This window comes from Ambystoma mexicanum, chromosome 11 (genome assembly GCF_040938575.1).
Source record: "Ambystoma mexicanum isolate Mex_15411 chromosome 11, UKY_AmexF1_1, whole genome shotgun sequence".
Lineage (NCBI taxonomy): Eukaryota > Metazoa > Chordata > Amphibia > Caudata > Ambystomatidae > Ambystoma > Ambystoma mexicanum.
Genome location: NC_090934.1, coordinates 818,892,824 through 818,918,877, shown reverse-complemented (window position 1 = coordinate 818,918,877; position 26,054 = coordinate 818,892,824). Strand labels below are relative to the sequence as shown.

Here is a 26,054-nt window from a genome sequence, read left to right as displayed (position 1 = left end):
AAAGAACCCACGGGAGGGGACCCAGGCCTGAATAGCAACCCACCCAGAAGGGGGGGGGGACCCGGGACACTTGGGCTGCGACACAGAACGCCCGTTAGCGGCATAAGTGTGAGTCGAGTCTTGAAAAGTAAACGGAAGGGGGCCCCTTCACCGATACGGCCGGAATAAACCCCCCCAACAGCGCACATATGAGGGGACTCACTGTGAACGCGCTATCACCACACCAAAACTAATCGCATCGCAAAGCCCTAGAAGGGGGCCACGACACGGCCAGCAAAGCCCCCGAGCCAGCGCCTCTGGCGCCACCACGAGGCCCCCCCCTTCCAAAACACTCAATAAAGCCCTGCAGGAAACCGGGGTTAGCCAAAGGAGAAGCTCTGTGGAATATATCCACCCCACAAGGCCAAAGGGGGCAGGAAAACAGTCAGCTGACAGGCGCCCCTCTGCGCTGTCCCTGGGCAGGCCCTGGAATGTGAGGGGGCTGAGAAGGGGCCTACAGATAATACAGATAGACGTCAGACGCCGCCACCAAGAGGGTGGTCCCGGCAAAGTCCGAGACAGTACTGCACTATAAGACGGCACTGAATCCTAAAGTACACTACAAACTAAGCAATAGTCCAATGGTCGACCCAGGTGGAAGAATGTGCAGAGGCAAGTCTGAAAGCTGAAGGCCCAGTCCACAGCAGCCATCCTCAGAAGTAGAAGGTGAGGTGTGGAGGGGGGCACGCTGCGAAAACGCAGGCCTGAGGAACCACAGGTACCCGAGGAATCGAGCTCAGCGAATTAGACCAGGACAGGGGGAAAAAATCGGAGGAAATGAGAAGGCAGCAGGAACGGGAATAGAAGCAGAGGGTCTACTGCATAAAGGGGTAAAGAACATTTAACGGAGGCATTTCCATCGTTACACCCCAATTTCCACTTGCCCACACTAATTCCGGTTAGGGTGATCCAGATGCCGAGAACCAAATGAAGATCAGGTCCGTCAAGAGCAAAAACCCCAATCTGAAGCCAAGAAGGCCAGCTGGAGAAGTGCTGGAGACAAAGGCGACAGACACCCACTCAGTCTCCATCCCCACCACCAGAACTCTTAAAACCTGAGCAAAATCCGCGCCCCTGAACATGATGGCCCCTAACGAGGAGCTCCTGATGGGAATGTAAGCCAGATTAACAAACACTTTCCTAAGTCAGATGTGGCAAATGAAGGAGGAACTGAAATCCTCCTTGCAGGAAGTCAGAAAAGAAATGATGGAACTGGTGGAAAGAGTGGATGTAGTGGAAAACGGTCTCTCCAGTATGGCGGAAGAAAAAAACAAAACAGCATATTACTGGACCAGGTGGCTAGCGCTACAAACAACCTAGAACTCCAGGCCGTTTTAGCAGCTTGATGAAGGACACCCAACCAGAGAAGATCGAGTTTGACAGAATACACCAAGAGGAAAGAGCCGGGTGCGAGACCTAGAGACGTACTGATAGCAATTACGTCTTATTGTTAAAAAGAAGATATCCGCGAGCAGCAAGGACTCACAATGACCTCACGGTCATTGGAAATCGTGTACAACTATATCAAGACCTGGCGTTATCAACGCTCCATAAACAAAGGCTAATGCAGCTGCTCACGAAGGCTCCGCAAGCAAAACATATCCCATACAGGTGCGCCTACCCATTTGGCTTGTCCTTCACGTGGGAAGGCAAACAATCCGCACCTGCGAAGAAGGCCTCTCAATGCTAAAAATAGAAGACGACCAGAACCGAACCGACGCCAGACCACAGCGAACCTCCCCACATGGAAGGGACAACCCTTGAGAATGGTCGACAGAAAGGAGAAGAAGGCCAAGAAGGGAAATGAGGCGAGCTAGCACTCCCAAGAGTCAAGAATGACTGGGGAAGCGGAAGTACACAGCCCACGGCACCCAAGAAACAGACGCCAGAAATATAACAGGCCTCTGGGCACGGTCTGCATAGATTATTTTGGACGAGTCTGCATGGAGGAAGCAGGTCGTCACATCTTGGAACCGAGTCAGGATATGGGAAGATCCTGGCACACTGTACACTGGGGAAGGAACGGGGCCCAATGGCCACAGTAGATTGTTGGGGGGGGGGTTCATGGGAACCCTGGCCATCAGAAACCCCAGGGGCACAGGGAGTGGGGGGCAGGGACCGGGAGGGTAAGGTCTTTGGAAGAGCAAAGATGCGCAGAGTACGAACAGAGTGTAGGCCTGGTGTCCGTGAGTAGAATGGAGAGACTGACCTACCATTCAGGGGTAACCTAGACAGGAAACGAGGAGCGCTACTAAGGCAACATCCCAAACCACAACATAATGGGGGAAGCAACAATAATAACACTTAATGTACAGGGGTTGAACTCCCCGGGTAAACGTAGTACAATCTTGGGCAGACTAGAAACGATGCATGTAGCGATAGCATTCCTTCAGGAGACTCATCTCCTTCAGAAGGATGAAAAGGGGTTGAGGAGTAAGGCATTCCCCTATAATTCTTCACATTCAGTAGCAAAAACTCTAAAGGAGTAGCAATCCTTTTGCAGTCAAGACCTGGGATTTCAAAAGCAACATCTAATGACAATGAGGGTAGATACCTGGGGATCAAGGGTACAATTAGGGGCCAAACCTACACACTTCTGGCACTATACAGTCCTAATGAGAAACAGGATACATATATTACCCGAGTACTACAGAAAGTGGGGGGATGGTGCGAAGGCCAACTAATCATAGGTGGAGACTGTAATTGCGGGATGGACCCGATTCTAGATAAGACACTCCCCCCTACGATAGCTGACCAGAAGAACCGTCAAGCACTGGGAAAGCTCTTCAGAGACCTAGGGGTCATTGAAACATGGCGGTTCTTCCTGGGAGAGAGCAGGGAATACACACACTATTCGGCAGTACATAGAGGTTACTTTAGGATAGATATGATCCTGGTCTCAGCATCTCTGATCCCCCCAGGTCACAAAAATAGAAATAGGGGTGCAATATCTCTCAGACCGCGCCCCGGTCTTGCTCAACATGGAAATAGATGGAGGCAGATATAGTCCCCATCCCCGGTGGAGGCTGAATGAGCTGGCCCTGAGGGATGTGGCGCTCAGGGCACACATGGAAAACACCATCAACCACTACTTTGTGGAAAATAATAATGGAGAGACGGACTGGCGGGTAGTATGGGATGCAAGGAAAGTGGTAGTGCGGGGAGAATTCATTACAAAAGCCGCAGCATACCGCAAGGAGAGAACCCTCATAACACAAAAGTTAGAGAAAGAACTTACAAGGCCGAAACAACAACACAAGACCCGACAATCTCCAAAAACACTCCTGGAAGTGCGGGCGGTTAGGGCCTGCTTACAAAATCATACTGCAGATAGAGTGGCGCAGACACTATTAAGCACCTAATAGTCATACTACATCCACGGTGGGAAAGCGAACAAATTCCTCACAGCTAAACTACGAAAACAGAAAGCCTGCAATAATATCACTAGATTGAAAAACAAACTGAGGAAATGTGTACCGGTGAGGAGGAAAAATTGGAAATAATGGTCCAATTCCATGAGGAACTATTGGGTAGTGGCGACCTAAACAGGGCAAACCAGAAATCATACATGTTCTCAACCTCCCCCCCACAAATCTCAGAGCAAAACCGGGACACACATCGGCGGGGCAGATAGCCCAAGAAGTTAGTGATGCAATAACATTCCTGCCAGCGAATAAGACCCCTGGCCCGGATGGTTTGGGAAATGGTTACTATAAAAAGTTCCACACACAGTTGCTGGCCCCCCTCACCCCCCTTTTCAATGTTATTGGAGGAAAAGGGTCCGTCTCGGTGGACATTGGAAAGTCTGTCACAGTACTAACCCTAAAACCAGGTAATGATCCGGAGGAATGCGCTAGCTACCGCCCTATTGTACTCCTAAATACGGATGCCAAACTATATGCTAAAATACTGGCAAACAGGTTGTTGATAATCCTGCCAGAGATAATAAACGGGGACCAGGCTGGCTTCATACGGGGAGGCACACCCAAGATAACGTTGGGCGGGTCATAGACGTAATAGACATGGGAACGAGAACACACCAAAGATTTGCAGTGGCAGCTCTAGATGCCAAACAAGCCTTTGACAGTTTAGATTGGGAGTACCTAAAGTTAGTGCTGGGAAATTTTGGGTGTGGGGCAACTTTCATCAAGATGGTACTAGCAAATTGCCAGCTCCCATCCACGTCCTGCATGGTAAACGGCCAGAGCTCGAGACAGATCAACATTAGGAAAGGTACTCGTCAGGGCTGCCCCCTCTCCCTGTTGATCTTCGCAAAGGCGATGGAACCATTTGCAGTCCAGATAAGGGGCAACCCAAACATCAAGGGAGTGAAGTGTGTGAGGGTGATGCACAAGATCGCATTATATGCAGACGATGTAATGCTCTACATGAAGGATACCATGAAGGATACCAAAAACACACTGCCCAAAGAGTTTGCTGAAGTGTCAGGTTTTGCAATAAATTACTCCAAATCCAAAGCCTTGAACATCACAGAAAAGAGGGAAGACATAGTGAGCCTGGAGAATGCATTCCCATTAACCTGGGAAATAGATTCCCTAGAGTATTTGGGGGTCCACATAACAAGGAAGACTGACAATCTATTTAAAGCAAACATCGTACTACTCTGGAAGCAACTCCGGGATGATATGCAAAGGTGGGACGCCCAAGAGCTGTCCTGGTTTGCAAGGCTTGCGGCCATAAAAATTACCTTGCTTCCCCACTTGCTGTATGTAACAACCTCGATCCCGGTGAATGTTCCCCCATGAATGACTAGAGAACTCCAGAATGCTGTATTCAACTTCATCTGGCAGAACAAAAAAACGAGTATTCAAAGACAAACTCTGATGCGCCCGGCGCTCCTCAGGGGCCTGGGAGTCCCGGACATTGGTAGGTATATATTGGCGGCCCACCTGGCGCCAATGCTTCAATGGACGAGTCAGGACACTATGAAGGGATGGTGCAGGATAGAGCAGGCAGCCTCTACAATCCTGCTAAAAGCACTGCAATCCCTAAACTGAGACGCCCAGAAGAGAGGAGGTAATCTGCTGGATGCCACCAGAGCTATGTTGCACAGCTGGGACCAAGCAATGCGTATGATAAAAATACTAAGGGAAGTGGCCCGTTTTCCCCCCTGGCACATAATGCAGACTTCAAACCGGGCCTGCAGAGTCAATTTTGGGAGGGGTGGGGAGGAGCAGATTCCCTGACCCTAAAGGATATGTTCCCTGTTTCCTTTATCGACTGCAAACTGAAATTTGGTATTGGGGAAAATCAAAGATTTAAATATATGCAACTCTGACACTGGATCTCCCACGCAATGGTGAAAAGGGCAGGGGCACAGAACCCGACAGGACTAGAACTGACAATGCAGGAGGGGCCATCTACAAAGGGGACAACTAGGTTGTATAGATTACTGGACAAAACACAACCAACAGACAAACTCCCATATAAGGAGAACTGGGAAAAATATACGTGGGAAACAATTACGGAAGTAGAATGGAACCAGATCTGGTTGAGTGCGCATAAACTGGCCAAATGTACAGCAATCAAGGAATCGGCGAACAAGCTCTCTTACAGGTGGTATATGTCCCCCTACCGCCTACACAATAAACGCCAAATATCCCCCGGAATGCTGCAGTCAATGTGGGCAGAGGGGAGACCTGTTCCACTTGTGGTGGACGTGACCCAATGTAGTAACATACTGGATAGAAATCTTGGGGCACATCAAGGATATAACTGGAGCAGAACTGCCGTGGTCGCCTAAAATAATCTTATTGAGCGCAGTGTCGGAGAGTAGATATGTGGCATCCGGAAACAAAGCCACTCTAATAACACACATCCTGACGGCGGCGAGAATGACGCTAGCACAAAGATGGAAGACTAAAGAGGGCCCCACAGCACCATGGTGGTGGGTTAAGGTTTGGGGAGTTATGGCAATGCAACAGGTCTGTGCCCTAAAAGCAGGGAAATATCTGACATTTTTATCGATCTGGGACCCCTTTCATGACTATGTGGAGGACAGAGAAGCCCACTATTTCAAGCCACAGATCTTGAGAAACGTTCATGTTCGATGAGGAACAACAAGAGGACATGGGCCTAGGAGGTGAAACTGAGAAGTTCAGAGAACTCTGTGGTCAAAAGGAAAATGTGAAAGGAGGGGGGGGGGGGGGAAATGAGGGAGGAGGGGTTAACAGTTAACTGTTTACGAAAATGGGAGTTGAGTTGCACCGCAATTGATGCCATCAACCCTGAAACTAAGTTTTGTTTATGTATTGACATGTCAAAGTGCTGATGGCTGTATACTGTTATGACTTATGCCTCTATTGAAAAATAAACATGGATAAAGGGGGGTAGGGTAACTCCCGTTGTGCAGAGAGGCAATGCAGCTCTGGTTCTGGGCCATCCAGCAGGAAATTTCGATCTCGGCAGTTCATCTGGCCGGAGACGAAAAATGCGGCGGCGGACGCTCTGAGCAGGCAGAGCACGATCTCTCACGAGTGGGAGTTGGCTCATGAAGTCCTTCAGGAGATATTCGCCCTTTGGGGAACCTCGCAAGTGGATCTTTTCGTCACCAGTGTCAACCGGAAGTGCAAGAGATTCTGCTCAAGGGAATTTCCTCCAAGAGGAGCCTTACGAGACGCGTTCGTGGTGGATTGGTCATTCCGACTGCTGTACGCGTTTCCTCCAGTGGCCGTCATTCCTCAAGTGTTGCAGAGGTTAGGGAGGATCGGTTCCCACATGATCCTCATTGCTCCGGATCGGGCCAGGAGAGCGTGGTACCCGGAGCTTCTAGAAATGTCCATCTGCCCTCCAAACCGTCTTCCCTACCGAGAGGATCTGCTCTTGCGCGAGTGGGTGGGAAGGAGGGGGGTCAAGACTCTCAACCTTCACGCTTGGTATCTGAAAGGTTGAGGTATAAGGGTTGGCACCTCCCGTATGACGTGATGGAGGTGTTGCTTTTGGCCAGGCGACCTGCAATAAAATCCCAGTACCGTTGGCGTAAATTCTGCGACTGGTGCAGAGGGCACAATGTTGATCCTTTTCAGTGCTCCATTCCTATGGTTTTGTCTTTCTTACTTTCTTTGGGACACAGGGGCCTTCAAGTGGGTACCATTAAGGGTTACCTGGTGGCGCTGTCTATCTGTAAGCGCTCCTCTGAAGAATGTTCTTACTTTAAGATTCCTTTGATTTCTCAGTTTTTAAAGGACTGACTAATGTATTGCCGCCGTCCCCTTTCCAGGTGCCGGTTTGGGACTTTAATTTGGTTTTGAAATTTCTCATGGGTGCTCCATTTGAACCTTTGCACTCCTGTCCTTTGAGATTACCGTCCTTCAAGACTGTGTTCTTGGTTGCGGTTACTTCCGCTCGCAGAGTGAGTGAATTGCAGGCACTTTCATCTAAGCCACCCTTTACTGTGTTTCACAAGGACAGGGTTGTATTGCAGGTAAAAGAGAGTGTGGCAGAAAAGGACAATTAGGCTTTGGTGCACTGACGAGGGAATAAGATGGTTGACGGGCAGCAATTGGGAGCGGAGTGTGAACACCCTGCCTAAGGTGTGCACATAAATGGAATATAATGAGGGTTGGTTTGCTCCCAGAGCACACAGCCAGAAAAAAAAGTGTTCAATTAAGCATAATTTAATGTATTTCAAAGACAGCGGACAGGTGTTTCGAGCACAAGCTCTTCTTCCAAGGCTGAGGAGGGTTGACACTAGTTCTTTATATATAACAGATAAGTATCCAACAGAATTTCGATGCGGCTCCGCTATATGAACACATGTGCGTATTCAAACTGGAATTGTCAGTCGGCGTTTCCGCCCGTACTGTTGAACTGGAGCGCAATCTCTGGGAGCAAACCAACCCTCATTATATTGTACTGCGGGTACGTCCCTCCTGTCTACCTAAGGTAGTATCTGAATATCATTTAAGGCGAAAGGTGGTTCTTCCATCTTTCTACCCTCTTCCTCATCCTGGTAAGGAAGAGGAGCGACTCCATCGGTTGGATCCTAGGAGAGCTCTGAGCTTTTACATTTCTAGGATGTGCATGGTCAGAGTGGACAATAAACTCTTTGTGGGATATGCTGGACACCGATTTGGCCAGGCTGTTACCAAACATACCTTGTCCAGGTGGATTATCCTCACCATTACGGAGTGTTACCGATTGGCAGGTAAGGACCCTACTGAAGGGTTGCGAGCTCATTCCACTAGGGGCGTGGCTACTTCCACAGCCCTCCAGCGAGGGGTTCCTATTAGGAATATTTGTGATGCAGCCACATGGGCTTCAATCCACACCTTTGTTAAACATTACTCCCTGGATACAATCCATGGTCAGGATATGGCCTTTGGGAAGGCAGTTCTTTATTCCGCAATCTGATTGGGTACTCTAAATTCTTTTCCCTACTCCATTTATTGGTATTGCTTTGAGAGTCTGTCAAAGATGTGGAATACGTTGGAGGACACAATCCATTCAAAGAACAAGTTACTTACCAACTGGTAACGTTCTTTCGACTGGATGTTCCTCCATCGTATTCCACATCGCCCTCCCAGCCTGCCCCTCTAGGGAATTTCCTATGCGATTGCAGCTCACGTTTCTGCAAGGCTATGAGCAGTCAAGCTGACATGAGACTGGTACCACACGTTCTGAGGGAAAAAAATTAAACTGAGGCTGCGGGCGCTGTGTGTCCTATTTTATAACATCCGGTCACGTCGCATCGACGGAAGCCTTCGAAGGACATCGACGCAGGACGCCCTCTGCTGAAAAAGTTGGACATTACATGTCAAAGATGTGGAATACGTTGGAGGAACATCCAGTTGAAAGAACGTTACCAGTTGGTAAGTAACTTGTTCTTTGAGCCGGTTATGGCGCTACCATTAGTAGCATAGTGGGCTTGGGATAGTAAAGGGTGCAGGTGTCAAAGGAGCAACGGGTAATAATTGACAAAGCTAAGAATCAAGTTTGCTTGATTATCACCTAATAGTAAAAAAAACTCCTAAGGTTTTATCTGTATTAGTCACTCACAGGCCTGACAATGTAATATCCGAATATAGCTTAAGATTCTTAATTATGGCATAGGAGGAAAATAACAATAGCTCAGTTTTGGCTTGTTTGAAGCACACCCAGTTGTTACTCCACGTTTCTGAATGTGGTCACATGTTTGATTTGAGTTTGTACTCTTGATGCATTGTTTGGGAAGTGGGGGTTAGATAGAAATGCTAAAACTACTGTTACAGGTACCTTGTATGTGCAAAAACATCATAGCAAACTGAATTTTTAACACTGTTTTTTGTATTTTAAGGTTAATTTCCCTTTCCCTACATTTGACATTGCTTATAAAGCTCCACAGCCTGGTAACCTTTCCACACGCCATGATTTGGAAACCTTGGATAAAAATGTAAAGTCTCGGCTTCTTGCAATTCTTTCTAAAGATTCCACACTTGGGTATGTACTTCTTGGGCCCTTTGTCTTTCAGCATTATTTTATTTTTACTATTGAAACATGATGGCATATTAAATTGTGATTTTCACGCAGAAGTACATTTTCTTGTCTTCATACTAAGGATCACAGAATGTGCACTCAAATTTACATACAACATCTAAGGCTCTTTCTAGTTTAGACTTTATGCAATAAATATTTGTTCATAAATCCCATATTCCTCTTCTCTATGAGATTGAATCTGGGTCACGTGAAGGGATCATGTAGCAAGACACAGACAACAGTTTCAAAGTTCAAACAAAAGTAATTCATTAACTTAAATGGCAGGATGGTTGAAGGCCTAACTTGCCCTATGCTGATGTGGGATTTGCCTTCCTAAAGAATGAAAGGAAAGTCCAAGTCAGTAAGTTCAACTTAAGTCTGTGTTGTAAGGAACTCATGGTGGCAACATTAAAGAGTGACACAATTTATCGCAGTTCAAGGGTGTTTATTAAACTGGAAAAACACCTAATCTAAACGCTAAAGGTAAGCCACTGCAAGTTTCAACTGAGAAAAGCACAGCTCATAAACATTGAGGTAAGTACTCCAAGTCTAAAGAGTACCTCTGATTTGAAGAGGAGTGGTCCAGCTGGATTCTGCCCTGTTGCAGCGGTGCAGACCCCGGGTTCCTGAGCCTCAGTCGTGGGGACAAAAGGGAGGACGTCTGGCGGGCTCCTGTGGTGGCAGTTTGGAGATCGTCAGCAGCTATGGGCTCTTTTCGGTTCAGCAGCACTTCGCTGTTTCAGCGCTTAGCAAACAGCACCGTCATGGATCATGGATACCGTTTGGGCTTCCTTCACTCCTTGGGTCCTGCACTCTGGTGAGGGGACTCGAGCTCTGGTCCTCCTGCTTCTTGAGGGTCCTTGGGAGATGCCTGGAGCTTCTGGCTGGATTTCAGATGTTGCACTCGACTACGGATTTCTCGACCCCTGGCACTCAGTTCTTGCAGCAGCGAAGAAGTACAGCCAGTCGGGGAAGATTGTCCAGTGGAGTTTGTCTCTGGGTTAGTTGGTCCCACTAACCCAAGGGAAGAAGTCGTCCCTTACTTCATTGTCGAATTGAAAAAGCAGTTTCAGCACAGCAGCAGGGATTCACCAGGCAATTCAAAGGTCCAAGAGGATGCAGCAAGCTTCGTTCACGGTTCTTAGTCAGGTGTTTCTCCTAGTGGTCGATTCTGCTTCTAGTCCCAAAACCCTCGCCTTTTAAGCAGGTTTCTCCCATTCATCCACAGCCTAGGCTGTCAATCACACAGCAGGGTGGCTGTCCTGAAAGCTTGGCCAGCCAGCCAATCAGGACTGGTTGCATTCAAGCATTCCTAGAGACAAAGGACAGGAGAGTTTTGTGAACCTCCCTCACATCCTGCCTTTCCAGACACACTGGAGCCAGAGGCGGACTTCAGGGCTGAAGCCCACCAAAGGCAAAACAAAGAAAGGGCTCAAATCTGCCTTGACGCACAGAGTAAAACCCAAGAAAGACCTCATAAACAGAAAATGGCGAAAAAAGACGACCAGGATATTTTGACAAAATGGTCACCCATGGGTGCTATAGGGTTCAGCCTGCAGTAGAAAAGCACAATGATTGGAAAATTAAACCACTGCCACCAGCCATTTAGAATAGAGAGGGTAACGTAATAAATGTTACATGAGAGAGTAGGATGAGGGGCTACTAAATAACCCCCCAGCACTCCGCATAAGATGGGGTGTGTTGGACCAACAAAGAGAAAAGGTAAGTAAAGTCAATTTAACTTTACTATTCTTGGGAACAGTAGTTAACACAAGAAAAGATATTTAAACCTTACGAAAAATCTAAAAGGATTTCTCTGTGACACTGCACTGAAGGTGCTGTGTGTCACCATACAAAAAGTAGATGCCTGTGGAATTTGTCACACTCCAAAAACAGAGGAAACACATAATCTAGATCAGGTCAAAATACATGAGAGAGTGAGAAAAAGGTCTCACTTACTCCAGGGTTCAAATTAAAAGAAAAATGTCCTAAAGTCCAGCAAAAGACCTGTAGGTCTCTAAGGTTGAAGGGAATTGGCACAGAAAGGAGAATGCTCCCTAACACTCGCCTCCCCCCCGCCCCCCCAGAATAAGGGACTGGAGGATTTAATCCACTCCTGTATGAATCTCCTATTCCAGTCAGTCATACTTTCTGGAGAGACCATCAGCATTTTGGTGATTACACCCTGACCTGTGTTCTATGGTCAAATCAAACCCTTGAAGGCTGATTTACCCCCTCAATAATTTTTGATTTTTCCCCATTCATCTGCATGAACCATCTCAAGGGTTTGTGGTCTGTCTGAATAATGAAAGTAGAGCCATACAAGTATGGCCTAAACCTCTTCACACAATGGCCAAACATTCACGTTCTATGGTTGCCCGCCTTAACTCACAGTCCTCAGTTTCCAACTGATGAAGCAGTTGGGTGTTCCCTGCCTTTCTCCATCCAGTTGGCTCAAAACTGCACCTATCCCTGTGTGAGAAACATCTGTTTGTACAATGAAGGATTGGTTGTAGTCAGGAGCTCTCAAGACTGGAGCTTGACAAAGGGTTTTCTTCAATCCTTCAAAAGCCTTAATGCACTCCTCATTCCACCTGACCTTCTTGGTGAATTGGGGTGAGGAGATCACACTCAGGGGAGAAGCTATAGCCCCATGGTTCTCTATGAAGTTCCTGTAATACCCAGTGAGACCTAGGAAGGCTCTTGCTTGAGTCTGAGTAGTAGTTGTTGCCCAGTCTTGTACACCTTGTACTTTGCTAGGCAGTTGCCTTATTGCACCTCCTCCTACCTCATGCCCAAGGTAGACCATTTTACTCTGACCAATTTGACATTTACTAGCCTTTATGGTCAGATAGGCCTGTTCAAGAGCCTGCAAACCATATCCTAGGCGGTGAAGATGCTCTTCCCAAGTGGGGCGGAACACTGCAATGTCATCCAAGTATGGCAAGCAGAAGTCATCTAACCCATTCAGAACTTGATTCACCATCCTCTGAAATGTAGCAGGTGCATTATTAAGTCCAAAATGCATTACCTTAATCTGGTATAAACCTCCTGGGGTGGAAAATGCCGTTTTCTCCTTGGCATGTTCTGTCAGAGCTATTTGCCAATAGCCTGTGGTCAGGTCATATGTACTGAGAAACTTGCCTGAACCAAGTTTGTCCACCAGCTCATCTGTCCTGGGTAAAGTATGGGCATCATTCGTGGTGACTGCATTAAGAGCTCTATAATCCACACATAATTTCAACTCTTTGGTTCCTGTTTTTGGCACTAGTACAACTGGACTAGCGCATAGACTGGTAGATGGCTCAATAACCCCAAGATCAAGCACCTTCCTTACCTCTTTCTTTATGTGGGTTCTGACATGACCTGACATGACATTCTGTAACTCCTGCTTTTGACAGGGAGACTCACCACTGAGAATATCATGCTGGCCCCAAGGGGCCAAGCATGGTGTCGGTGAAAGCAGGAAGGCAAACTGATTCAACAGAGCCTTGCACTCCTCGTGTTGTTGCAGAGTCACTCTCCTCCTCTTGATCAGAGGCTAGAAGCAAAGCTCCTAGTTCATCTCTGGAAACATAAGCCCTCAGATGGTTAGTCTGATAGACCCTACGGGCCTCCTTGGGGTTGCACAAGTCCACTAAATAATTGACCTCTCCAAGTTTTTCTTGCAATAGTTCCAGTCTCTGTTGGCTTTTCTTTTCCCTTGGGTGATTCTTTTGTGCAAGTTTATTTTTTGTTAGCACTGTGGTCAGCACGGCATGCACCTTTTTATCGTGACTGTAACAATAAATGAAAATAGTATTTTTCTGTGTTTGTTACTACACTGTGCGCTCTCACCGAGAAAGAACTACGAAACTTTTTTTCTTGAGTGTTTTAACTCCAATGTATTGTATTTGTGCTCTCTTGAATTGTATTGTTATTTCATACAATCTTTATAGTTAAATCTTCCATTCAGTAAATTGCTTGTCTCTCAACACGCGTATCTCCACAGTGTTATCTGTGGTTCATCAGAAGAGGTACAATTTACTGAATGGAAGATTTAACTATAAAGATTTGGTTCACTGTATCTTGTGCATCATCTTTTGGTCATTTAGCATTCTCGTTTGCCACATAAAAGCCCCGGGAGCGCCCCAGTTCGGATGTTCCCTTATGCTCACTCACTGGTCACTGGCGTCTCTGGGCAGCTGTCTTCTCTTGCTCGGCTCTTCACACGCGTTTTGTTTTTACTGTATTGCCCATTTGACTGAATTTAGACTGTACGAAATGATTGTACAACCAAAAATTAGTTCAAATGGGCCAAACAGTTCCATTATTGCGAACCAGGGGAACAGGGGTTGCGAGGGTGTCTTCTGCTCCCATTGTTCGCTATTATGGAAACGGGGGTTGCGGGGGACTTAAAAAACTAGAAGAAAAAAAATAAGAAGAGTAAGGGATCCTGCAGCATCAGTTCTGACCTACGTTGCAGGGACGAACTGACACTGCAGGGTCAGATGGAAAGCGGACAGTGAAAGGTAAGTCGGGGGGAGGGAGATGGGGATGCATTGGGGGAGGGAGGAGGGGATGCACTGGTATGATTTTGCCCGCTGCAAAATTGGGTTTGTGGCAAAATTGTCTACGGTGAATTCCACCGCGAACAATTATGCCTCAGTCAAATCATTGCTCTTCTCTCTGTGGGTTGCCGGCAGCTCCGCTCTCGCCCGTGGACGCTGCTGGTAGCTTACAGCTACCTGGTTTCTTCCTCTGCCTGCAGCTCGTGCTGCAGGCACTGACCAGTGAGGCTCCCACCACAGTGGCTCTCACACAGCCTCTGCAGGCCCCGGTGTCACAGTTCCTTTCGGTTTCTTGCCGTCATCTTGGTTTCTCACAGGACCCCCTTTCAGCCGCCTCGTATTCCACAGAATCTTGGCCTCTTCAGGATTGCAACGCTCGGCTCAGCTTCTTTCCTGCTGGTCTCTCCATTCCCTTTATCGACTCCCCCCTTTATACACCTGCAACCATTTGACAGATTGCAGGTGTGAGTCCTCCTGCTCAATTGCCTGACCATAGTTAGCGAAGTACTCTGGACATGCCTGACACACCAGTCTGTAGCTGCCATCAATCTTCGGGATACTTTAAGCATATGGTTCTTTTTTTTTTTTTTTTTTTATTTATTTTTTTTTTTAAATTTATCTTTGAATTTTACATACCCTCGAAATACAATCGCACCAACAAGGTGCACGATCAAAACTTGAGGAAAAGGAAACGGGGAGGTGTAAAAGGTGGAGGGTTGGGAGAAGAGGAAGGGAAGAAAGAAAGGAAAAAAAATTTCATAACATTACCCATTAACTGTTCTCCCCCCCCACCCCCGAAGCCGCCCTTTCCCCTCCCGCCCCCGTATGAGATTAGAGCCCAATTTAATTCTTCATCAGTGTCCGAAATTTAAGGTTCAGAGGGATGTGGAGGATCTCAGTTCCAAAGTCTCCTTTCAGGTACCAGACGAATCAGAGCCTACAGATTCATTACTGTTTAGCAGATATGCGATATACGGTCCCCAGATGTCTGGGGGGCTTGCATGCAATGGTAGGGTTCTTACAAATTCGCTTTCCACATTCTGGCAGTATGTTATGTCTCTTTTCCAGTCATCAAGTTTGGGTAGTGGGCCTCTGCCCCATGACATGGCGATCCTCCTCCGGGCCAGCACCAGAAGAAGGGCTGCTAATTTACGTGATGCAGCTTGAAGGTATTTAGTGAGACCCAGGGGTGGCCCCAGCGGAAGCGGGGTCACCTGTTCGCCTATGATGTCAGCAGTTATTTGTAAGACTGAGTTCCAGAAACGTCGTATTCCGGGGCAGTCCCAGGCCAAGTGGAGGAAGTCCGCACGAGCCGCTGCGCATCTTTCGCATTGGGGCGACGTGTCTGGATGATTTTGTGCTTCTTGACTGGGGTATAGTACATTTGGTGTACAAAGTTAAAATGTATTAATTTGTAACGAGTATTCAGTGCAACCTTTTGGGTTTGGTTTAGGATATAGGACCAATCTTCTGTGGATATCGTCTCCTGAATGGCAGTTTCCCAATTTTGCTGGGTTTTAGTGTTGGGTTTCCCAATATCGGCCACCATGGATTTATATAACAGCGAGACCAATTTCCCTTCCCCCTGCGCTTGAATTGTGTTATGTAGTAACTCCCAGGTGGGGGTTGTTTAGGAAATGAGGGAAATAACTTGTGTAAGGTATGGCGTAATCTAAAATAAAGGAAAACATCTAGGGGAGTATTACCCCCCCTATCTTTGGCCATTTGTGGGGTTAGAAAGGTGCCCTCAGGGAACAGGTCTCCGAGTGAGTGGACATTGACCTTGTCAGCCCATATTAGAAACACTTTTTCGTTTGTGAGGGGAATGCCGGAAATAAATCTGATTGGAAGTAGAGGGGAGAATCTCACGTCTACTCCGTATTTGGTCGCCATCTTTTTCCAGATTGCGTATGTAGACAAGACTGTGTTAAGCGTGTTATAATGGGACTGGGATTTGGCTTATAATGACAGCGCTTAGCGGGTCGGGTGAGGCCAGGGCTCGTTCCACTTGCACGTGTGGGTGAACAAAATGATCTGCGTACCAATAGCTTAGGAAGTGAGCCTTGGCCGCCCAATAGTATTTTTCTATATCTGGGAGCGCCAGACCCCCCTTGGATGTTGGCAACACCAGAGTGCTATACGCGACACGAGCCGGTTTACCTGCCCATATGAGCTCTAGAACTGCCTTCCTGATTTTTTGGAGAAAGGATTTGGGAAGGAGTAGTGGGATGTTTATAAATAAATACAGAAGTTTAGGAAGAATGACCATCTTGATCAAGGATACTCTGCCCCATATCGTTAACAGTAATGATTTCCACCTATGGATACGTTCTTGCATTGAGTTTAGCGTGGTGACATAATTATCTTTGTAAATCTCATGATGTTTACGTGACATGTAAATGCCCAGATAGCGCACATTTGAGTGCTCCCATTTAAAGCCGTGATCGTCAATAAATTCAGTTGCATTGGGGGTCAAGGGAAACACTACCGATTTGGAATTATTAATTTTTAGCCCTGACATTTTGCCTAATCGTATCGCTTCGCGCATTACATGGTTAAGATTCTCTTGGGGGTCACTGACAAACAATATGACGTCATCAGCGTAAAGAGAAACACTCAATCTGTGAGGACCTAGTTTAAGCCCTCGGTGCAGTTGGTTTTCTAGTAATCTTGAAGCCAAAGGCTCCATGATGAGGGCGAATCAGTGCTGAAAGCGGGCAGCCTTGTCTTGTTCCACGCTCTAGTGATATGCTTGTGGATCTTGTGTTACCCAGAGTGACATATGACCGCGGGTCGTTATATAACAGAGACACTAACTTGATAAAGAAATTACCAAAGCCCAACTGTCTAAGCGCTGCCATCATGAATGGCCATTCAACAGAGTCGAACACCTTCTCGGCGTCAAGAAGTACCACAATCGCCTGTTGTGTTGGATCTATGGCCTCGATGACTCCGAACACTCTTCTGATGCCGTATGTGGTACTGCGTCCTGGAATGAATCCGGCTTGTTCTCCAATCACCAGGGCCGGCATGAGAGGGAGTAGCCGTGTTGGAAGTATTTTGGCAAAAATTTTATTGTCCAGGTTGATTAAGGAGATCGGCCTGTAAGATGCGCATTAATCTGCGGGTTTACCAGCTTTATGTAGTACCATAACATGGGCTTCGCGCAGTGTGGGGGGAAGGCTTCCGTGCTCAACTGCTTCTTCGTAGACGCGGAGCAGGAGTGGGGCGAGGATGGATGTGTGGGCTGTGTAAAACTCTCCAATGAGCCCGTCTGGTCCTGGCGCTTTGGAGTTTGGAAGGGATTTTATTGCCTCCAGCATTTCTTCCTCTGTTATCGGAGCGTTTAGTGGTTCTCGCAGGTCTGCCTCCACCCAGTATAGCTCAGTGGCGTTAAGATACTCCTGTAGAGAGTTCGGATCTGAGTTACCTTTGGAACTGTACAGGTTCTGATAGAAATTCCGGAACATGAGAGCAATTTCCTCCTCAGTATATACCCGCTGTCCTTGAGCGTCTTTGACACATTCAACTCGTGTCAGGGTTTTGTCCATTGACAGTAGGCTGGCCAACAAGGTGCCTGGTTTCTGTCCCTCCCCATATTGCCGGATCTGGTGACCATGACCTAGGAATTTTATCTCCTGTTCGGCCGTTTCCCTGAATTTCAGAAGTTCCTCCTTTAGGTCGGCTTGAGTGTGAGAATTTGGAGCAATGAGAACTTGACGCTCTAGAGCTTTCAAACGCTTCTCACTACTTGAGAGCTCTCTCCGGATCAGTCTTAGTGTGCCGTTTTCTTTGGCCAGGCATATGCCACGTACAAAGCATTTTAGAGCTTCCCAAATGGTGCCGGGGGACTCGACAGAACCAACGTTTGTCTCGATGAAGGCCATTATTTCCTTGCGTAGTTCCTCTGCAAAGACTGTGTCGGCTAGAGAGCCATGTTTGAATCTCCAGTTGAGTCCAGGAACTGTTGCGCTCGCTAGGGAGACGTCGAGTGTGACCATTGAGTGGTCGGACAGGGTGCGTGGCAAGATTTGACTCGTCCCCCAGACGAATGGGCTGTGGGAGGATGCCAAGATATAATCAATCCGGGAACTGGTGTTGTGGACAGCATGAGTGGAATGTATAGTCCTTCGCGTCACGATTATGCTGCCTCCAGATGTCAGTTAGGCCAAATGTCTGGCAGATCTCTTGAACTTGAGCGCTGGCTTTGGACGGGTTCGCCGCTGTGTTGTGGGATTTGTCTAGTCTGGGATCAATTGGTGTGTTGAGATCTGCTCCCCGTATAATGGTTGCTGCATTGGTTTTTCCTAGTTGGGACATCACCCAGTTGAAGTTGTTTGGACCATCGGTATTCGGTGCGTAAGAGTTCACAATTACTACTTCCTTTCCCGCGATTATCCCCCTCACCAATAGGGCTCTTCCCTCAGAGTCTTTCTGCGAGTCTATTACACTGAAGTTTGTTTCCTATCTATTAAAATTGCGGCGACTCTGGCTTAGGATGAGTATGATGAGAAATACCTATGGCAGCCCCAGGATCTGGCCCAGTGCAGTTCCGGCGATGGCAGGAGATGAGTTTCCTGCAGTATGGCAATGTTGATTTTATGCCTTCGGAGATATTGGAAGACTTTCCTTGTTTTCGCCGGCTTATTACCACCACGAATGCTCCAGGTGGCGACCTTAAGTGTTGTCGCTGCCATCAGGGAGGTCTGGTGAATTTATATTTGATGGGTTTGGATGATGTGACTGATGAATAGATTCATGTGAGATTCTGGAGAGCTTGGCTTCTGTTCGGGCAGTTTTGAGCTGCGTGCTCATTGCGGGGTGGGGGTGCGGGGTGAAAGACGGCTGTGTTGAACTCGATTCCCTCCCTTGGGTGGGCAACCCCCAACAGGCCCACGACAAACAATCCCTTATAAACCAAACTGTCAACATTGCTGTGCAAGGGGCGCTAGTAGCCCTCCAAGACGAGGTTGCTCCCTCCCACTGTTGCATTTCTATTTCGTGGAGATGAATGTACTGCATCGGCAGAGAGCGGGTGGATTTGATTTGTGTTAGCTCCCGGCGATAGCTTTATGGCGGGTCTCTCCTCGGGCTGTTCCCTCTCTATGGGAGACCATTGTTATGGGCAGGCCTACAGCCGTTATGATCCAGATAGTCAATTGTCTCTTCGGGAGTGTTGAAAAATTGGGTCTTCCCTTCGAATTGAATGCAGAGTTTCGCCGGGAATAACATTGAATACGGAATTTGGTTTTCTTGCAGTCTGCGCTTCACAGCTGTGAACGACCGTCTTTGTTTCTGGACTGCTTGTGAAAAGTCTGGGAAGAACTGTAACTTATCTCCATCGTATTGCAGATCTCCTTTGTCTCTTGCGGCCCACAGGATTGCGTGACAATCTTTATAGTTCAGCAGCTTAGCTATAATGGGACGTGGGTTCGTCCCGGGGATAGGTCTTGAGTTAGGTATTCTGTGAGCTCATTCAACTACAAAAAGCTTGGACAGGATATTAGGGCCGAACAAGTCAGTGCAGATCTTCTCTACGTGGTCCTCCATCTTGGTGATCAATTGGTGCTCTCTGACTCAGACGATCCTTATATTATTGCGCCGGGAGCGACCTTCTAAGTCCTAATTTTTGGCCGTTACTATTTTCATCTGCGCTTCGAGTGAGTACACTCTGGTAGCTATGGCTGACGTCCCGTCGTCAAGGTCTGAGACCCTCTGCTCGACTAAGTCTAGTCGGTTCGCATGCCCGTCCAGCCGGTGTTGGAGCTGGTCCACTTTGGAGGAAAGTGTGTCTAGTTTGCCACTCAGGCCTCCTATGCCGGCTTTGAGGTCAAGTAGTATTTCCCTGATATCGAAGTCCTGTGATTCTTCTCTGTCATGAGGTGGAGCCTGGGTGGGGGATTGAGACCTACTGTTAGGGGGGGCCGTTTTGGTAGAGGAGCAACTTTCAAAAGGCAGCTTTCTCTGCGACCTATCTGGTTTCCCCATTCTTGTTGTGGACAGGCGCGTCCGCGACTCTGGAAGCTGTGTGGTGCTGGTCCGTGCGATCGGGCAGGGCGATTGTATTTATAACTTGCTGGGCCAGGTGGCGGAGTGAGCCGGCCTGGAGACGGGGCCTTGTGTCACCTCCTATGATATGGCGTCTTCGTTATGCGCCGGATATTTTCTGCTGGGTTGAGGGGAGGTGGCAGTGCTATTGGGAAGTACTTCTGGGTTAGCACCGGGGGCCCGGCCCCACAGGAAATCTATAGCAATTCTCAGGGCTCGGGTCCCTATGGGGTGCCTCTGTATGATGTCCGGAGTTCCAGGGCCAGCGAGGCGTCCCAGTGTGTTTCAGCGCTGGGGCCCTGGGGTGCTGCTCACTGCTGAATTCTTCTCCCCGGACCCTCTGACATGTGTGCCTGGGTCGCGCCTCCTGTCGCTTTCTGCTGCTTTCTGGACTGTGGGCGGCGGGGTTCCAGGCCGACGTAGCCTCAGGAGTTACGCTTCGTGGTCGGGGGTCAGCGCCGCTCACTCCCGGCTCGCTGTCACGCGACCCGTTAAGGCCCTGGCGGTTCAGTTGACTTGCCTGTCACACGGGGGAGCTGGGGGATTTGCTGCCGTTTTGCCGCGCGTGTGTATGCGGCGAGGGGAAGCGTCGGGCGCTCGTACCTGGGTTGGTGCTGGTCGCGGGTGGCTGCCTCGACTTTCTTCCCCGCACCAGCGCTGGTTGGGTCGCTCTTCTCAAGCCGCTCCCAGGTATCGCGGCCGCGAGACCGCAGGGCTCATCCGGCAGTCTCGGAGCCCGTCACCTCCCGGATGTTGCAGTCGGGCGACAGGCTCCTCACCGCCGAACGATTTTACACGCTCCCAGTCCTCCGCGCCCGAGCAGAGGCCGCGACTCCAGGCCTGCACGGGGAAGAGGGGGGGGGTTCTTCTCCACCGCGAGTATCGGGGCGAAGCGTCAGGCAGAATAATTGTGGATCCGGGTTCGAAAGCGCCTTGCCTAGATGATGCCGGCGTCAGAGCTTAGTTTCACCAACACGATAGCAACGATTCATCAGGATTTCGTGGGAGCTTCATGGAGCTCACAGGGAGGCCGCCATCTTGGACGGCTCTCTAGCGCCCTCTCCCAAGCATATGGTTCTTGATTGTAGATGCGTCTCCTCTTTTTGGCTTGACATTTGGAAAATCATCAAAAGTATTTTCAACATTTCAACTGACTTCTCTCCTCAAGTTCTTTTTGCCCAGAGCTCCATTGTTCAAAATATTAATAGCAGACATGAGAATGTTTTGTTTGATTTATTTATTATGCTGGCTATAAGAACAATTTCATCCAATTCGAAAAATCTTGATAAACTTATTTTTTGTAATTTTTTATTGTGTAATTTAGTTTTACAATAATAGAAAACTTTTAACACATTCCTTACAGATCCTTTCAAAAAAGAAAAAACATTACCGTTTAGCAAAATATAGAATTTAGATCATTTCTACATAAAATTCGTATTTACCCATCCTAATACCTCATTTATCTATCTGATTTTCCTGATCTTTCTCTTTCATTAAATTGTCTAATAAAACAATAGCTGCTGCTGCTGTGAAGCGTGGGTTTCCTCCTTGTATAAAGTAATATCACCAATCATCTATATCAATTGTTTTAAGCTCGCTCATAAAGCTTAACAAACATTTTATTCTCATGCTGGTTGTCTCGGTACAGTCCAACAAGACGTGTCTTGTTGTTTCAAGTTTGGTTTCAAAAGCGACATGATCCATTATCGACCCCACGCAGTCCTGTTTTGAACTTAAAGGCATTAGTCGGATACACGTCCAACGTTATTTGCATGAGTCTTTCTATGATATGCGTCATATAAGATTTCTCTAGGTAAGCTGGTATAGTGCCGCAGTCTTGCCAAGCTCACAATTTGCCAGAATTTGATATCCTACGGCTGGTTGGGGCATGATTATTTTTCTTAATAATGCCAATGATTTCCATCTTATAATGGAGTATGAGTGTAGCCCCAATTCCACTCTTATCGCTACCATCAATGTACATTTTGGAAGAATTAATAATCGCTTCCAGAATTTACTTTCAAGCTTTGTCCAAGGTTTCGAAGTTATGTTCAGGGCTGCTTCTCCCCCATATGTGAGCACTGGTATGACTTTTGGTACGTAAAAAACTTGTACTGGTAGTAATGAGAATTTTCTGTACCGTCCATTCAAGACTCTCCCTTGTCTACTTAGTCTCTTTACTTTTAGTTGTAGTTCTTGTTCCCTGTTCCTTTCAGCAGTTGACTGATTGAATCTGATTCCAAGGTAAGTTATGTCACTGACTTGTTCTAGTTTTACTTCTCTTATATGCCAGTTAAATTGTTTGTCCTTCTTGTTAGTTCTTCCAATCGACAGTACTTTTGTTTTATTAATGATTCTTTCTAATTCATTTTCCTTCATATATTCTTGTAAATCGTACAACACATGCTTTAATCCAATTTGTGTCCGATTGATTAGGACAATGTCATCTGCGTAGCATATTAGTTGAAGCTCTACATTATTCAATCTTGGTGGAATTTTTTGTTGCATATTCTGAAGACAGTCGGGGAGATCCGCTATTTAAAGCTTAGAGTGTCGCCGCCAAAGGGGCATCCTTGTTTGACTCCTCTTTTTGTCTCCAGATTTGCTGAGAGATGGCCGTTATTATTTATTCTGCTCTTTGTGGATGTCCTTTCGTGTAGGACCTTTTATAGACTGTAAGATCTCACTCGGGCAGTTCCAGGCCTCCAATTCCGCCCATAATGTTACTCTGCTGACTCCATCAAAGGCCTGCCGTAGTTCTATAAAGGCCAAATGACGATTTTCCTTGGCTTTATTGGAGTGCAGCTTCAAAAGGGAGAGATGAATAAATTCAACTCAGTACCAGTTTGTTGTGTAAACCCTGTTTGTCGAGGGTCAATGATGCGTTGATTATCCACCCACTTACTTAGTTTCCGTTGCAGGTCACTTGCAAGCAGCTTGCCAATTGTATCTAGGAGGGCTATCGGCCTATAATTGCCCAGATCACTTCTTAGGCCCTTCTTGAAAATCAGCACTGTTCTACTAGTTGATCAGGATTCCAGTATTTTCTTTTGCGTTTTAATTATCAAGTTTATTTCCCTACTCAGCTTACTCCACGTTTCGTGATCTTTTTTTTTAATTGTGTTGGTTATCCCATCCGGACCTGCAGCAGTGTAGGCAGAAAATTTAGTTATTCTTTTCTGTATTTCCTCTTCTTCTATAAGTACATCCCACGTCTCAGTAGATTTTGGTTCTTCTGGTCTATTAAGCGTCTCGTTGCATCCAAAGACTTTTGAATAGTGGTCTATCAATGTCAATTTGGAGACTCCACATTCTAGTTGGCTTGATTGGTTAAGTGTTAGGCTATTTATGATAGACCACAGATCTCTCGTATTAGACTTGGAGAGTGATCGTAACATTATCTCTCCTTGTTCTTGGTCCCGCATCATCTTAAATCCGTTCCGCCAGTTCTTGTACAATTTTTATTTACGAACTATTAATTGGTTTTGGTGGTGTTGGTGTGCTAGCTTTTTAATTAGTTTTATTTCTTATCTCATCTTTTTCCTCTGTGCCACCTCTTTTTCACTGTAACAATGTTTTGGATCTAAAAGTGGAACTTTCAAACCTGTCTTTTTTACAGTGTGATTTTTTTCAACAGCGGTATGTATGAACCATTACTCATCTCAGTGTCCTTTAGTGCATTACATCTCTCATGTAGGTCTTTGATGTCTTTCCTTCTTAGTCAAAGTCGATTGCATCCTTGATTAATTTCTACATCAATCCGATTAAAGTTTGTGTTGTCTCCTTGCAGGTGATCTCCCCATGTTAATTTAAGAATGTTGTGATCACTATTTAACTATTTCAAAAAGTACGACTTGTTGTAATTGACATTCTTTTATCCACATATATATCCACATATAGTCAATCGTAGTTTTTATAATTCCATTGGACCAAGTGTGTTTAGCTGGTACATAACCTGTCATTTGTCCATTTAACATTGACCTAGGCACTGGGCGTATACTCTTATCGCGGCCACACTCACTATAGCTGTTTATATTGCTCGGCCTCACTCAAGTCAATTTCTTTCCCCTTATATATATAAATCACACTCTTCTTCTGAAGTCATATTTTATCCCGCCTCCCTCCGTTATCTTCACTTGTTTTCTATGCATGCAAGCTTTGCCAAAACATTTAGTCTTTTTTACTCACCGTTCGCATGTTTTTCATCTACGGACACTGTGGATCAATGCCTTTGTTACCGCCTCTCCGTGCTGCTCGCCCGATCCGCTACTCGTAGATGTGGGAGGGGTTTTTGGGAGAAAGCAAAGGTCCTGTCGCACCTAACCTGCAGGGTTTTCAATTAATCTAACCACTATCTACGGGGAGCTTCTCGTTCTATCATGGCAAAGGACTTGTGATATTGCAGAGTACCCGAAGTTACTTATGGCGACGGCTGATGGGTATATTCAGGGCTTTAAGTGGGCCGGGGCCTGCCGGGGCCGGGCCCTGGCAGTCTCCAAAAAGTGAGACTGAGCCGGGGCCCCCCGATGCCACCAAGCCACGGTGGGTGCATCTCCCGCCACAGACGCGACGGGAGATGAGCCCGCCGGTCGCCCATCAAGAGGTCAGGCGCTGCACAGCAGAGTCAGACAACAGGCAAAGCTGTGACTGACAGACTTGCCAGCCAGTCACAGCTTGAGCGACACTGTGACTGGCTGACACTTCTGCCAGTCACAGCTGCCTGCTGCCGGAAGGGCATCACGTTGTTGGAAATGGTGACGTGACTTCCTCTGGAAACCCCTCGCATTGCATTGCGAGGGGTTGCCAGAGGAAGTCACGTCACAGAGGCTAGCGAGTAGTGAAAGTGCACCATTAGATGTGTTTGGGAGTGGACGGTTTCCTTACCTGCTTTGGCCCTGGATCCTACGACGACCGGCGATGACCCCCACGAGAGAAGGAGAAGCTACACAATCACGAGGTAAGTTAAAGTCTGCCACTGCCTTTAATGTTCCTTGTTGCAGTTTCAGCTGGTCAAGGCGAACTTCGCACTTCAATGTGTATGTGTTCGCCTTGGAAAGCTGAAACTGCAACAGACAATTCTGTTGCTTTTATTTTACGTTATTTTTCCTTTGTTGTTCCCCTTTACAGGCTTTACGTTTCTGTTCCCTCGCATGCATTTTCTTTAGTTTCTTTTCCGTTTTCCCCATTCCAAATGTTTCTTATTTCTTTTCCCCATCCAAACTTTCTGCTGTTCATATATGTGGTGGTCCTACTGTGTAAAACTGCACTTTGGCTGTGTACACAATATATAGACAGTTGTAACAACATAACAGAGACATCACTTATCTGCAAAGTCTGCTCGCATGTGGCATGTTGAAACTCTGTGAAGCTCAGCCAGGCCTGCTTGCTCCTTGCACATTCTTTATTCTGTGCGCACAGCTTCAAACCTTGATTACCGGACAAGGGGTACCAGAGAAGGCTACAGTTGCTGCAAAGGCACAGCAGGATGTCACTTCATGAAGCCAAGCACATTTTGCAGACTTTGTCAAATTCCCATTGATTTTATATTGGCTGTCAGCTGGTGCAGTTAGCTTTATTTCATCGCTAATGGAGTGTCCTTGGATGATGGTGTGTAGCTCTGTGGGGTTAGGTAATACAGTGATAGCTTTGACCATAATAGGCCATATACCTGTACCTGTTGTTTGGAAGCTGGCACAGTGGTAGCTGCACACCAGAACTGACAAATCAGTGCACGTTCATTACTACAGGTGCTACCAAGATGTATTTTCCCAGCAAACACATTATTTGCCATTGATTGTCTTTTCTGTGGGCAGTTTGTGCATACTGCTTCTATGAAATGACCCTCTGCATGGTATTTACTATGTGTGTGCTTCTCAGTGTGGATAGTTGGTGCACCACGCCAAGAAACTAAAGAAAATGCATGCGAGGGAACACAGGCTGTTC

General features: G+C 47.0%; 1 protein-coding gene across 1 annotated transcript in view; it reads left to right on the top strand.

Moving 5' to 3' along the window:
- The window catches only part of PIK3C2A (phosphatidylinositol-4-phosphate 3-kinase catalytic subunit type 2 alpha), a 2,027,647-nt gene that overhangs the window by 808,849 nt on the left and 1,192,744 nt on the right, over positions 1–26,054 (top strand). Inside the window, exon 15 of the mRNA XM_069623772.1 lies at positions 9,335–9,477. Within this exon, the coding sequence (XP_069479873.1) occupies positions 9,335–9,477 (143 nt within the window). The remainder of the gene's footprint in view (positions 1–9,334; positions 9,478–26,054) is intronic.